Source organism: Balaenoptera physalus (genome assembly GCF_965194825.1).
Source record: "Balaenoptera physalus genome assembly, chromosome: 14".
In the NCBI taxonomy this organism is placed as follows: Eukaryota; Metazoa; Chordata; class Mammalia; order Artiodactyla; family Balaenopteridae; genus Balaenoptera; species Balaenoptera physalus.
The window spans coordinates 70884900-70900915 of NC_138893.1; the positions used below are offsets into that span (position 1 = coordinate 70884900).

General features: G+C 44.9%; 1 protein-coding gene across 1 annotated transcript in view; it reads right to left on the reverse strand.

Annotated features, from left to right (window-relative positions):
- WDFY4 (WDFY family member 4) overlaps positions 1-16016 on the reverse strand; it is a 277765-nt gene that overhangs the window by 120882 nt on the left and 140867 nt on the right. The window contains exons 37-39 of the mRNA XM_082425453.1: positions 14469-14587; positions 12753-12938; positions 11887-12023 (exon numbers count right to left, since the gene is read on the reverse strand). Coding sequence (XP_082281579.1) covers positions 11887-12023; positions 12753-12938; positions 14469-14587 — 442 coding nt within the window. The remainder of the gene's footprint in view (positions 1-11886; positions 12024-12752; positions 12939-14468; positions 14588-16016) is intronic.

Here is a 16016-nt window from a genome sequence, read left to right on the forward strand (position 1 = left end):
TTCCTGTTCTGAGACTTTGAAAGACTTTTTTAATTAACCAAAATGGTTTCTCATAATAGATGGGTCCCAGGGCGAGACCACGACTGTAACTTACGCGGCAGGCGCCTCGTGGCCGATCTGGGAGTGGGGACCTAGTGGTTGTGAATGGCAGCAGTGCCTTGGGAGGGCCTCAGACTGATTCTCCACTCCAGGACCATCTGCCGTTTTATCATTTATATAGTTTGGGACACTTCTGTCTTGTGAACTCTAAAGCGTTTTTGCATCGATGGATACGTTTAAGTTTTAAATATTCAAATTTAGAGAAATAAACAATCAAAAAATGTGTTTTCCTTAGCCATAACTCACAATTTTTAAAAACTGAAAGGCCTTCCTGGAATGATGATACCGTACCCAACCACAACATTAGTTTTTGGAATGTGGGTATACCTCACATTAGGAAATCTAATCTATAAAAACCTGAACTTCAAAATAGATACCCGGATATAATAGGCCTTCAAAGTAAAGGACTGTATTCAGTTTTCAAAAGGATTCAACTCAGGATTTCTTTAAGTTGCCAAGTTCCTAAATTAATTTCAAATCAGTTTTAATTTACAAAATATTGACCTATATACATTTTTTTTTTCAGAAACCCAGCTACTGTAATTCTTCTTAGATACAATATAATCTAGCTAGGGAGATAAATAACCAGACTACAAGGATTCTTTAAATATAAGGTCATGTGTTACTCATCTTTATATTCTTAGGACTGCTATGTCTTCAATAAATTCATATGTTGTTGAATTGCATATGATGAAGTATTTATGTACCTTAAAACACTGTGGGTTGAGCTGAAGACTTGGACCTGGAGTTACTTTGAAATATTCCTCAGTGACAGCCATCATATATGGTATATAAACACAGCCTGATTTTGTAATAAAATAAAATACTATAGAAGAGAAAGGAAAGAAAATCAGTAAATAACTAGCAGAAGGAGGTGAGACGATCTAGTTAAACTTTTCTAACCTTTGCAGACTAGATGCTTCTGTCTTTGGAGAAGAAAATGAACATTCAGACCTAACAACTTTTCAAAAGATGATTTAGATTCGATGTGCCTTTCAATGGGCAGTGGTCGTGACTTTATGTTGAGAATATTCCACTGACTTGTGGAACTTCCATAACCCCAGTGCCTGCTCTCTTGGAGAGGTTTCAAGCTATCATCTTGCTGCCAAAAGCAAAACAACTTTAACCCCACTTCTTGTGAGGCTGAATGACCAAAAGTGCACTCAGAGAGGTGGCTTTGGGCTGCTCCAAGGTGGCAGAGCGGCACCTGTGCTTTTGTGGAGCACTGTGATGGAGCCATCCCTTAGTGCCATTTACGGTGACCAGCAGGAGGCGGGACCATGAGCCAGCCATGGGATGAAGTGAGTTACTCTCAGTATTAAATATTCGTTTATTGTGTGGACTTTGCATCCTTAATAAGTCATGATGTAGTAGACCACGTTAAGTTTTAAGAGTAAACAGTTGACATATATAAAATGGAATATTACTTAGCCATAAAAAAGAACGAAGTAATGCCATTTGCAGCAACACAGATGGACCTAGAGATTGTCATACTGAGTGAAGGAAGTCAGACAGAGAAAGACAAATATCATATGATATCGCTTATATGTGGAATCTAAAAAAAAATGGTACAAATGAACCTATTTACAAAACAGAAATAGAGTCACAGATGTAGAAAACAAACTTATGGTTACCAAGGGGGAAAGGGGGGGAGGGATAAACTGTGAGATTGGGATTGACATATACGCACTACTATACATAAAATAAATAATCAACAAGGACCTACTGTATAGAACCGGGAACTCTACTCAATACTCTATAATGATCTATCTGAGAATAGAATCTAAAAAAGAGTGGATATATGTATATGTATAACTGAATCACTTTGCTGTACACCTGAAACTAACACAAAATTGTAAATCAACTATACTCCAATAAAAATTTTTTTTAAAAAGAGCAAACAGTTGAGAAGAAAATTCTGGTAGAGAAATTCTATGTACTAGTTGAGGTAGGTACTTGCTGCACATTAGGAGAGGGTCACTGTTATGCAATTTTAGCAGAAGGATCCCCTGGTCAGGTCAGGGTCTCTGCTAGCCTAGCCACTGTCCTTTGCATGAATTGGAAAAAGGAGTCCCCTCTGGACAGATGGTGCCCTTCTCCCAGATCAATGCAGACCACACCAGAGCTCCTAGCTTGCCAGCAGAGCTTGGACAAAAGTCAGGGTCCACCTTAAACTGCTCTTCTCTATGCAGAGCCCTGGTCCCGTGCGGGTGAGTTTTTCGGAGCAGTGCCACTGCTCACCACAGTCCAGATGGCCTCAATCCACCACCAGTCATCATGCAATGATGTCTGCCCCCACCCACCCCAGGACACAAGTCTCTCCTCTGCTGGGACTACAGGGATGTCTGCACCCACAGTGATGAGTAGCTAGTGGTTCTGCAGGCTCTACTCACGGCCAAGCCCTGACATTGATCCTCTCAAGAGGACAAGAGACAGTCTCTCTTAGGCCACTGTATTTCTCTCTGCATTTATCTGAAATCTTGTCCCCACATAACTTAGGGGCCTGGATCTGGCACCAGCTAAATCCATCCCTGAAAAAAATCATCCAAGAAGTGATTGAAGAGGTTCAATATCATGAGCAGAACTTTTTCCTCCTCACTGAACAGGTGACATCAGCTAGATGCTCAAATGGCCCAGTGGCTTCAAGGGAGAAGATGGCCAGAGGTGGCATCAAAAGCATTGAGATCTTGCAGTAAACTGTAAGCTTTAGTAAAGGATGGGCATTCCAGGGTTCCATTAGGATTGTTTGAAGAAGGAAAGCTTTGGGGCTTTGGGCATGGTGGCTTCTGTCTTGGGAGCCTCTTTTCCAGAAAATGCCTAGAGACTGTGATGTTTCAGGAAGGGTTCTAACCCGATGAAGTTACTGTATCTAGAGCTACAACACGCCCATTCCAGTTATAATAATTCATCAGAAACCAGGGGGCTGCCCTAAGAAAGCAGAAAAATGTGAACCTGCAACCAAGGACGGGTGGACCACAAGTCTGATCTGGGCAGCTTCCATCTTCCCTGTGTATGTAGGGACACCTGCTCTGAGCAAGTCACTGATGATATTCCCTGAGCCTAACCTGATGGAAAGAATACATTGAAAGATTTGACCTAAAATGCCTTTAAAGGGCAAGCTCAGCTAGAGAATTTAAGTTACAGAGAGTTTTCAGAAAAAAAAATTGGTTGTGATATTGTTAAACACAAAGGACACAAACACACATGCTAAATAAAATGATCAAATAAGCACAAAAGCACAATAGCAAATATATTAACTAAAAGCTCTGTCATACAGCACTATAACCTCGCAATGATTCAAACATTGAACAACAAATGGCAACTTTAATATATACCATTAATAGCAAAATGTCTGCTTTACTCAAGAAAAAAAACCCAAAAACTATCTTGCTCTAAGCAGTTTTGAAATGAATATTTGATTCAAAACTTCGCCTGTGCATATAATCGCATGCTAATTTACATTTTAATTACTTCCTAAGAAATCAAAAGCATTTGTTGACAGTAGAACATAATGTCAACTTCACAGTGTGCTGTTGGTGGATGCTTAATGAACTTAATTAGATAATTAGTGATGTTAATTATCCTTCTATTATGAAGATAAAGCTGTCTCACAAATGATGCACTTGGTAAAGAAACATCATTAAAGGTATCAGTGTTTGCTTTGTTCATTGACTTCTATTTTTCAAGCTCCTGTAACAAGGACTTGTGATAGCCTAGTAATGTTTAAGACTCTTAAAATGGGAAAAGAAAAGCCACCGTTTCCATCAGCCCGATATTGTCCTTCCCCCTCATTCTGGACACTAACATTGTGCTGGTCACGGGGCTGCTGTTTCACATCCCCTGCTGTAGGGACCTGCGGTCCATAGTCAGCTGTGGCATGGAGTTTCTGGTTCAAACCATGTCCTTCCTTTGGGCTCTAATATCAATTGTTTTAAGAATGGGATGTGTGGGTGTGTGTGTAAAGAAGAGAGATAATGAGAGGGAGTGTCCTGGTTGACTGCCCAGAACACTGGCAGAAAACCTAAAGGGCTAATTCACACACGCGCACACACACACACACAAGCGTTGCCCTGGCCTCGGCTGCATTTCTATGACCCTACAGTGTTGTGTTCTCACCTCCACCACCAGGATGCTTTGCTGCCCTGGGAAGCTCCATTCTGCATATGGTGTTGGAACACAGCTGCCTGCATGACCAAGGGCTACGATACATAATATTCAGACTTTACTTTCAGTTGAAGTGAAGAAGGAAACTTTAGAGGTTTAAGAAATCAGATACTGGACTTCACCGTTTTTCTCTTTCTTGCATTCGAATACCACCACAACCAGAGCGTAATGGAAGTCCCTTCTGGAAGTAATTCTAGTCTAGACACACCATGAAGAGCTCTAAGGCCAGGCTGGGGAGAGTGGCAGTATTTTTAGGGTGAGTAATCTCGGGAAAAGCATCAAGAGAAAGTGTCATTGGCAGCCTCGCCCACCACAATTAAGAAAACCAAGATTCCATTTATTAGAAGATCTCAGTAACAATGCTCACGTCAGTAGAGGGATTTATACTTTACAAAGTCTTTTTTAAAAATTATACTTTCATTTGTTTCTGAGTGGTTTTATTCCTCTAACAGAGAGTCCCATTTAATTACTGGCTCACAAGACGTTTCCCCCCACAGAGCACTACTGGGTTTTCCAACAACACAGCGTTGCGATTTCTCATAAAGTCCGTGTTTGCAGGTTTTCGAATCACTCTTCTCTTCTCCATGGGTTCCAATGGTTTGTCCCTCCAGCCCCGCTCCTCCCTTGATTTGCTGACACAGGCTGTCTTTCTGCCCTCCTGCCCTACAGTGAGGATGTATTATCAAGACCTCACCAATCTCTGGGTCCTCTCACCCCTTCAACTTTAGAAGTTCTCATGCATCTTCATTTTCCCCCAAATTTAGGCTACCTGCTTCCAAACATCTCTCTTAAAGGCACATTCATCTCCTGGGAAAGTCTTTTTTTTTCTTGCCCAACATCATGTTGAATTTACAACAAGTTTAAGTAAAAACAGTCCCTGTGATGACCTTCTAAATTTCAGATTTTTTAAATTTCCTACACCTTCTTAAAGATTTTTGATTATAATTCTTTTACAGTAGAACATCTCTGGGAATTCTAACTTCCGTTTTCATAGTTGCTTTTTGACTTCCTTGGCTGGTCCCCTCAACTCCACCGCTTACTTCCCCTTCATTTCAAAGCCCATTCTTTTCTATTTTCAAAACACTCTTCTTAGCCCTGGGGTGCTCCTGACTCGTGAGCCTTTTGCCCAGGTGAGTGAAATCTGAGGCTTTTCCACCTCTAGGGCTGCTCACCCCTGGACACAGAGGTGCCAAAACACTGAATTGGAAAGCACTGTGTCCCATCAGACCTCAACCTCCTTCCTGAAACAGGGGAGTGGGATCCTCGGGGACTCACTGCACCTTCAGCCTCAGCAAGACCGAAATCTCTCAGCAGCAGGAGACCAATGCAAACACGCCAGAAAGCAAGACCAAGAGCAGCTTGATCACTCCCACAGCGACTGCTCAAGCCTTCCAATTCTGCATGCTTGCTTCCCCTGCAACTTTTATTTGGGTTCCATGACTTCTTTAAAGAGAAAATAAGTATACAGGAACATTTACACATGAAATGATATGATGTCTGGGATGCTGCTTCATAATTATTCTGTGCAGAGGGAGAAAGCGGGTAGGGATAGAGAAGAGACAAGATTGGCCAAGAATTGAAATTTGTGGAAGTGATGGATAGATACATGGGGATTCATTTTTTATTTTCCCTACTTCTACATCTGTTTGAAAATTTCCACAATGATTTTTAAAAGGGATAATGGGTAAAGTTCTCAGAGTGGATGGTCAAAAATGTCATTTTCCTTGCCAGGGACCTGAGCCAAGGCTGCTTTTAGTACAGCTGTCACCCCATGGCTGGTCTCGGCCAGCATCTCATCCTCCACCAGGGGCAGTGCTGCGCCGTGGCTGCGGGTGAGTGATAGTGGGCCTGGGCACACATTCAAGGAAGTACCCTGTGGCAGGTCCACGGTCATCCTGCCCACACAAGTGTCCAGTCTCTGAGATCGTCAAGGCCCCCAGGCATGGGCACTGGTGGTTTTGCAGGAGGCTCTTGTGCGTCTGGGTGGGTGGGGGCCTCGCCCACAGGGCAGCCCTTAGAGGGCCTCATGGAGCCTTGGAGTAGATGTTTAGTGCTTTCGTGTTCTTGCCAGGGCAGACATAAAATTCTTGCAGAAACCTGTCTTTGGTATTTTAGCAACTGCAGTGTGCGACCCTCTGCCTTTGGGTGCCTTCTCATCCCCTTCTGTTAACTCTCACCTGGCCCTGGCTTCCCTACGTGGGCCATGTCAAAATTCTAATACATGGCTTTGAAGACAGCAACTGAAAGCTTGCTCAGTTATCTCCAAAGGCCATGGAGACGTGGCAGACACAGAACCCGGCCCTGCCCCACCGGCCCTTGCTCCTCTATAAACCCTCTAAGTTTGCTCAGGTGAGGCACACATGGCCCCTGCATGAACAGCTGTCCACACAGAAGGAAGGTGGGGTGAAATCTAGCTCATACTTTGCAGAACAAGACCTGGGTCAGGTGGCTGTGTGCCCCCCGCCCCAGAGGGGGTCCCACCTCCTTACAGGGTAGAGGCGGCCCTGTACTCTCAGCGTCCACCCTCTGGTCCCCGTTCTCCGCAGAGCCCCACAGAACCATCTGAATCCCACACCTCCCACACCTCCTACACCTGGGCCCACTACACTCTCTTCTCGAGGCCTGATTTAAGAGCCCCGGAGCTAGGGCCTCTGTCTTTGGTGGCCCTCTTTTTTTTTTTGCTCATGCCAGCCTTGATTAAACAATTTCTCTTGTGTATTCTTTGGTTTCCACTGCTCCAACCACTGCCTTGCCTCCATCATCTCCCACCTGAATGATGCTACAGCCCCCAGCTTGTCCACTCCCCCAAGAGCCCTAAACTCCAATCTAACCTGTACAAACAGAAAAGTGCCATTCCCCTGCTTAACCCCCGACCTATGGGCCCCAGTGCTGCCCTGACCTGCCTCCATGCCCATCCTGCCACCTGCAGCCGCTTTGCCCATCCCCCTGCTCACAGGCCTCACAACCCCTTCCCACCGGACCTCTAGCTCCTGTGTCCCATCTGCCCATTTTCTGTTTGCTGATGTTTAAAAAAAAAACAAAACAGAGGATGACACACTTTATGTTTTGGAATAATTTTGGATCCACAGAAAAATAATAAAGATAGTACACAGAACTCCTGCTCCTGTCAGCCCCTCACCTGGTTTCCCATAATGTGAACATCATACATTGCCAAGGTGTGTCTGCTAAAACCAGGAAACAAACACTGGTTGTTGATGGTTTTTTCAACTTGTTTTTAAACAAGGAAGTTTGAAGCTGAGCAGATGAGCAAAGCCGCTCCTACTGCTGGGAAGAGGGGTGGCTGGCAAGAGTGTGTGCCCTGGGTCCCTCCAAGCGGAAGGGGGCATGATGAAGTGGCTTCCTGGACACCCTGAGTTGTCCTTTGGTAACCTCAAGGGAGCCCGAGGTCCCAACCTCTGTCCCACAGGCTGACACCCACAGCCTTTACCCTGGTAGAGACGATGACTTCACACTTTGGTCCCAGAAGGGACTGTGATGGGGGTCAGGGGGAGAAAAGGAAGAAATAACATCTCTATATCAGCCTTGCCTCAAAATTCAGCTCACCTGCCAAGAAGAAAACATTTTCTACTGAAAATGAAGATAGGTAAAAGGCATGAGGAATCGTACATCGTGTGTCTCACTCCAAGGAACAATGTGTCAGTGCTATAGAGCTGTCAGCCACTGACATGATAAGGAATAACACCAAATGAATAATGTTTCCTCCAAAACCAACTCCTTTAATTACAAGCCCCTTCTTTCCAGAAGAGAGACAGAAGATGCAGAAACACCAATTTCATGCACTTGCGCCTGAATAATGTCTCCATGCTGCTTTTTCCAGATGGCGACCTTCTCACTGGAGGGACTAATGATGTGGGCATATTTAGGGAAAAACCAATAACAGAGTCTTTAACCTTCAACAACAAAAAGCGTGTTATACAAAATGTTCCTTGGGATACATTAGAAAATATCAATTACATTGCTCACCGAGGTGTAATCAGCTGTAATAATCAAAATTAATTTTTAAAAATAATTAAACAGACCCCAGGGCAAATAGTTGATGCTCTTATCCTATGACATCACAGTGTACATATGTACCTGAGAAGTTGTGCCTTCTGTTAGCAACAAAGGCATCTCGCGCAGATGAGTGATGGATGCGGGCTCTGAAGGCTGGTGAGTTTCATCCCACAGAAAGGGGGGGGGGGCTCTGTGCAGCTCCCTACACATTCTTTAAGAACCTTCTATGTACCAGGCACTGTGCCCAGCCCAGACTGAGTTACTGGTAGGAGATGCTGCTCAGTAAAGACGCAGCTAATTTTTTTTAATTAAAGCATAGTCCACTTTGTTTCAAAAATAATTTGTCTTTTAAAATTCCACAAGACAGTATAAGCTGTAGAAAAGATACATAAATCAGGCTGGAGGTAAAATGGGGCTCAGTGAGGAAGGAAGAAGCCAGGGAGAGATATGTGTGTGTGTGTACACGTGTTTTGCAGAAATTTATCCCACTGGGCATGTGCAGTTACACCAGTTGGGCCACGCTTATCTCTCTGGCTTCCAAGTGCCCAAATGAAAGAGGAAAACGTAATGGTGTCAGAAGTTCTGCTGTTTGAGTTGCTGTGGAAAAGCACAGTCCTTCCTGGTGTCAACAGTTGAGGGAGACGTCCCCCAAGGCTGTCCTCTCCCCACTGCAGTCCAACCACACTGGCCTTTGCTGCCCTATAACCCCCAGCACACTCCTGCCTCTGTGCCTTTGTCCAGTGGTCCTCCTTGCCTGATCACTCTTGCCTGGAGAGTCACAAGGCTCCTGTCCTTCCTTATTTCTCTGCTCTCACACCTCCCTGCCAGAGAGGGCTTCTGGCCACCTCCATCTAAGTGGCCCAGAACCTCTCTCATCACCCTCTCCCACTTACCCTGCTCCACTTTTCCTTATTGCAATTAGCACCTCAACATTTACAAATGTATTTATCTTTTTACTGTCTATCTTCACCTCCTAGAATGCAGTCTCCATGAAAGCAGAAAATATGTCAGTTTTTCTCTCTTCTGTAACCTCAGTACTTACAGCAGGGTACAGAATAAGCACTTAATAAAATTTGTTGAATGAATGAATAAATGGATGGATGGATGAGACCTCAAATGATGTAGAAGACAACATCTTCAGCAGCTCGCCTTCACCAAAGACAGACAACTTCAAGTATTCCTTCTTCCAGATCTCTCAACAAGAGCCAAGAGCAAACTGTTATAAGCCATTTGTAAACCTACATGGTCCCAAACATTGCTGTTTACTCAAGCTTCTTTCCGATGGGCTGTTGCTCAACAAATCTCCCCAGGACTCGGAGGCACTGAACTGTGCCAGTGCCAGTGACCTGGCGGGGGGTGGGGGCTGCCACTGGCAAGACACAGCATCAATAGCCACAGGGGTTCCCATAAAATGCATGTCCATGCCCAGCGTCTCAGCTGTCCCTTCCACAGCTGCCCAGCCAGACTGACCTGACCTCCTGGGGACAGTGCTAACTTGGTCAAGGAGTAGATGCTCCAGGGAAGCCCAGGGGAGAGGGGCTGGACCCCTCCTGCCACAAATGGCATTGGTCAGGAGCAAGTGCTTGGGCACAAGCGGGGATGCTCCTGCTTCCCGTGCTAGGTGCAGCTGTACCACCAAGTGTGAGATGGTCTTGTCTTGCCCTTGGCAGAGAGAGCTATACTGGAGTTTTGTAAAGCACTTGCACTTTCCAAGTGCTTCCACATAGTCTAGTGTAAACAGAGTACGTTCCCAGCTGTAAACTCAGGAATTGAGGCTCCGAGAGGTTTTGGAGTTGACTAAGGGTGTGCTCAGAAGTGCAGAGACTATGAATGAAGATCCTGTCTCCACTCTGCCACTTCCTGGCTTCAAAGACCTTGACTTTTTCTTTCAGATTCTATTTCACATCTATAAAATGGGATTAATAATAGCTGTGTGATGTCACTGGCAGGAGATCTCAGTTATTCACTCAGTCAGCCAGTAAGTCTGTGGACAAATTTAATGAGTAGTGTCTTCCACAAGCCAATGCACTGAAGACACAGCCTGCCCTCAGGTCTGAACACCAGGGGGCCGGCCAGCCTAGTCAATTTCATTTCCTGTCTTTCATTCTATCTTCAGGCTCTTTCTCCATTTGTCCTGAAGCCTATTACTCCTGAACCTTGGAAAGAAGAAAGCCCCCTTCTCCTGGCAGTCTGGGCACTTACAGGCAGCCCTTCACTCCTCTCTTCTCCCAGTATCCTCTCTTCTCCCCATCAGACACTGACCAGAGTGGACAACAGACCTATGGTGACAGCAGGGCCCAGATTCTGAGCACATGGGATTTGGAGTTAACCTCAATCTCCAAAGTTACATGGGCAGAGTTCGAATTGTGTAATGTGTCTGTCAACCGTCTACCCCACTCCCTGGGGAATCCCTTCCCACAGTTTCCCACAGTTATTTGTCCCATTGTGCAAGTCAGGAAATAAAGACTCAGGGGAGTTAAGTGAATCACAAACCAAGGTCTCTTGGGCCTAAGGCCATGCCTATTGAATGACCACCTTCTGCCTCTGAAGGTAAGGCGGTGACCCCATCATTAGAATATATGACAGACTGTATTTTCCAAGGAGAGCCTCAGCAATATTTCCAGTACTATGGTCTCTTGCAGAACCTTGCCACTTCCCTACCAGGATGTAGAGTCTATTGCCCTCTCCATGAACCTGGGCAGAACTCTGTGCTTTTCTGGACCAAAAAGGACTGCAGCGGAGGTGATGCTGCATGGTTTCCAAAGCTGGGTCACGGAAGGCAATGTGGCCTCCACCTCTCTCTCTTTCTCTTTCTCTCTCTCTCTCTCCATTTTTCTCTCTCTCCTTCTCCCTCCCTATGGAAATTTATCCCTTAAAACCCAGCCACCAGGTTGTAAGGAAGCTCAAGACACACGGAGAAGCCATGTGTAGATGTTCCGGCCAACATCCCCAGCTAAGGTCTCAGACTAGAGCCAGCAGCAACCCCCAGATGTGTGAGTAAGTGAGCTTTCCAATGATCCCAGCCGAGGCCCCAGACATCAGGGAATAGAGACACCGCCAACCCCTGCTGTGCTCCAGATTCCTCACCACGGCATCCACGATCACAAAAACTTCACTGTCAGTGTTACCGAGTTTTAGGATGCTTTGATATGCAGCTTTAGAGACGCGGACTAGAAAACCCTGACAGCTCAACCCCACAGGGTCAAGAGGATCCACCACCATGTCTCCCAACAATGGCACCAACACTTCTGTCCCCCTTTGCTGCGTCCACACACCCAGCTCCTGCTGAGCTGTGGGTTAGGGCTCTCCGAGTACACCTGACTCAAAAAGAGAATGGGAATAAGGATTGGTTTGGGTTTTAATGCCAAAAGGAACAGCTGCTCTTGGCACTCAAGTGGAGCCCATATTTATATGCTTCTGGTTAAAGCTAACCTAAGACCTGACTCCCACAGATGTAGCCTCAACTGGGAAGTCACATGCATTACCCGTAAATGCTCAGAAGAACATGGAGTTAGACCACATCCAGTGACAACAGAGAGAGAGGACATGATACATGGGGGTTTGAAGCGAACGCCTGATGTTCTCTAAGGAAAAGGGGTCTGGGCTCACCTCTGCTTTGCACTCAGGGTTCTTGGCCTGCCGCCCGGGCATCAGCCTCATGGCTGAGGACAAGCTTCCACTCCATGAAGGGACTTTGCTGTGGTGTCCGACACTTGACCGACTGGCCAGTGACTTCTTTTCAGATGCTGGCGACAGAGAGGCAAAGACCATCAGAGGTGAAGTTAAGAGGGAAACAAACACACACTATTTCTACAGCTGGCTTGGCTTTCAAAGGGCAAGCCAGGGGGCACAAGCCCAGTGTGCCTGCCTCCAGTAAGGAAAACAGCCCAGGCTACAGGTTTGAATTACTGTGAACTTCGTGATGCTGAAAGACTTAAAACAATATATGAGCCATAACTTGAGAGTAATGACCTCTTTAAAAAGAAACTTAACCATTATTCCTACAGCTGCATTGGCTAAGAGAGTAAAAATGTTGAGTCACTGGTAGAATGCAAGGGAGGTTAATATCTTTGGGATGAAGAGTTTTACTTGGAACATGAAGAACCTGAGGCTCCAGGTCACTGCATGACTTGGCGCAAGGTTTCAAACCTGGTAGGTGAGTATCAGGGCAGGACCTAGCACCCTAAGTTCCAGAGCCCAGGCTAGAGCTCTGACATGGTGGCCCTTCCCTCTGAGAGATTACTAGAATCTGCTGCTTGGTTGGCACCTCTGGCCTTCCTTTCACCAAGATGCAAAGCAGCATTCATTCTTTGTGAGCAAAGATTCATGAGGCTTCAGTGATATAAATCCCACCCACCAGAGGGATGAGACAGAAGGTCTGGTGTAAAAGGCTTTGGGCCCTGAGTGAAACCCTGGGGGAGCCTGGTTCTGTGAGACTCAGAAGTTCCATTCCCTGAAGCCAAGTGGACAGAGACCTAGGTAATGCTGCCAGGCCTTGAGCATCATCTCTTCCCAGAGTGGGGTGACCTCCTCAATCTTCACTTCACTCTCTCCAGGTTTCACAGAAAGATCAGTCTTGAAGTTATCCTCCAGCTCCTGCCGTCTCTGTGCCACGAGCTGCTGCCAGAGAGTCTGAACGGTCTTTTGGATGTTGTGCTGGACTAATGGAAAGAGTACATCACACAATCAGGACAGCCTCAGTGCTTCTCCCAGAGACAGCCAGGAATATGGCATATCATGGTTGTTTTTATGTGCATCATTCTTGAACATCACCCCAGCTTTGCAAGCTCCAGCCAGATAGCCGTCAGTATACAGAGATGCAGGACTGATAACAATGCTACCAACATCCTTGTGAGCTGGCCTCTCCCCGACCTCTACACCAAGTCCTGCCTGCTTCACATGTCCAGAGCTGGGAAACATGATTGATGGGCTCAGTGAGCCCCTTTCTCCCACCCCCAATTCTGTTAGATACCAAACAGAGAGATACCTTGTGTAAGCTCTAGGTAACAAAATAGCTCCCCGCAAAACAGCTCCTTCCAACCTTGACTTTTATGTTGGCCCCTCAGGGGAATAGACACTGAACCCAAGACTGTGCCCAGGGGCCCAGGAACCAAGCCAGTCCTCTCTCCTGGCACTGAATCATGCTTCCAACTACCTACCCACCTCAGTGCCCTGGATTTGCAGAGAGACAGACGAATTTACCAAGCCAGTTCTACCTGCTATACCCCATAAATATAATCCCCTGAATTGTGCCTAACTTCCCTCTGATCTTGGGTCACTGGGTCCACCCTTTGGTACCAGCCTCTACAGTTTGTTTTTCTCACCCTAGGGGGATGGACATTGCTCAGTCCACTCTACTAGTTAAATCCCAAAACGCAAATGTTCATGTTGTAATTAACACTACAAAACAGTAAACTCTAAACACACAAGATCTTTGAGCACTGGCTTTGGGTACCTATCTGACCAGAAAATAAGGATCTTTGTGCCTACCACCTGGCATCACAAGATATCACAAGATAAGTGGCACAGCTGGCAAACTAAAGTGGTGGAAGAAGGTCTGCTGAGGCTTCCTGCATCAAGAGGGAGAAATCTCTCAGACACGTGGATCTGGCTGCCTTTTTTTTTTTTTTTTCCCACAAACTGCCATCCTTTTAACTTGATTCGATATTATCGAATCCAAGAATAAACTCCATTAAGCCAGAAATCTCATAAAGTAATGAGCTTCTTTACTCCATTCCCATTTTCTAGAGAAGAAAGCTGAGAGATAGATAGGTAATGGCTTGAACTGCGTGATATGGCACACCAGTTTCCACATCTAGTGGTCCAAAGGAAAAGTCAAGAGACCAGCTGAGACGTGAAATCAACTTATAGTGAGGTTCTCTGGTATTTTAGTACACCAAGTTCTTACTTTCACCAAGTCTCACAGAGCTTTCTCTTCATCTACCTATCCATCCATCCATACACCCATCCATTCTATTTCTTGTATACAAAGATCATTCCAATTTTATTCTCTATCAGGTTACCTTGCTGCATTACTATATTGTTCTAGGATTTCCTAGGACGTCTTCTGTCTTTTAAGAATCTTAGTAATATTTGCTTCCTTATCTTAGGAAGAAAAAACTGAAGAATGCAACCCTAGCAGTTACCACTATCTTCTACTCCCCCCAAAATAAACAACAAATAAAATGTACCATTGCTCAAGCTTGGGAAGTCTTCTCTTTTTTCTCTCACTTCTTCATTTGGAGAAAGAAAGACTTGATGATAAGGAGTCATTCTATGCTTGGGTTCCAATCCAAATCCTTCTGGATAACTAGTAGACAAGAGATTGTTCACTATGAACTCCAGTTTCTTTGGGATCATTGTTCTTTATTACAAATAATTATCCTGCAAACTCAGTACACATCAATATGAAAAAAACTTGTCTAATCAAGTTAAAGCAAACACCTATGACAACTTCCATGACAGGTATTATACAAAAGCATTCTAGAAAATAAGAAAAGCACCTTCTCTTTGTCCCTATCTTATTAAATCCAATCCATGCTCCCAAACAGACCTCCTCAACCTCTGCTGGTTTCTCCATCATGAGAACTGGTCATTTCTTTTTGCATTTAACTCTGCCTTTGCTTGGCACTAATCTCATCCCTCATGGAATGGGGCCGGGGCCAGCTTCATGGGCCTGTGACCTGTGCAGCTGTGTACGGTCCGAACTCAGAAGGGTCCCATGCTTGGGCTCTGCTGTCACCATCTTGAAATTATTAGTAATTTTTGAATAAGAGCCCCGCATTTATACTCCGCTGTAACCTTGCACATCATACAGCTGGTTCTAAGTGGGGCGCAGTGGTTTACATATTAGGTTCCCCATGGACCACGTGCTCCAGAACTCCTGGCTGTGTTCATGTCCAAGTACCCTCTTCTCTGGGCCCCTCACCCAACCAAGCAGAACAGACATTCAGTACAAGTTTGTGGATTGAACCAAAAATGACAAACAAGGAAATGAAAAAATAACCAGCATATAAGGATGTCCATTCTTGAAATTTCTAGAATAAAGTCCCTTTGGACTTTGGAGGCCGCTTTGCTATACATAGGGATTTGAGGAGGGCAGAACTTCAAGCACACAAATCAGCTGGCATTCTGCTCCTCTTAACCATGCTTCCAGTATGGATAGGGCCTAATTCTTGAAATACAGAAAAGAAAGAAGCACTTCCCCAATTTAATCTATACACTGAAAATGGATTATTTTTTTTCAAACAAATAAAAAGGCAAATACCTCCTCTGGGCTAGGAGTGTTTTCCAGTGCTTCCCAGAGTGTTTTTAGACAAGTCAACTCGTGGTTTGTAACGTTCAATAGTCAACTCGACAGGATTTGGGGGATTTTTTTTCAAGTAATCAAATTTGTACTGGGATAAACACAATTGAGAAAAGGACAAGAATAAAGTGTAATATCTCATAGTCCTCTCTTCCTCAACATGGTTCTATTAATAAGAGATAATATTCTCAGGCAGTATAATGCCAAGGCACACATGATGTATGATATATACTTACTACCACACAGAGGGAGAGAGAAAGTACACATACACAGAAAAATCTAACGTTTTCAAACTTGGAACTTCAGGAAAGGGATTTAAATAGCTTAATTTAATAATTTAATGTACTTGTATTTCTTTTACAAGGATGCTTATGGATGTCATTTTATATCACAAATTGTGTGTGTGTGTGTCTGTGTCTGTGTGGCTTTTTGT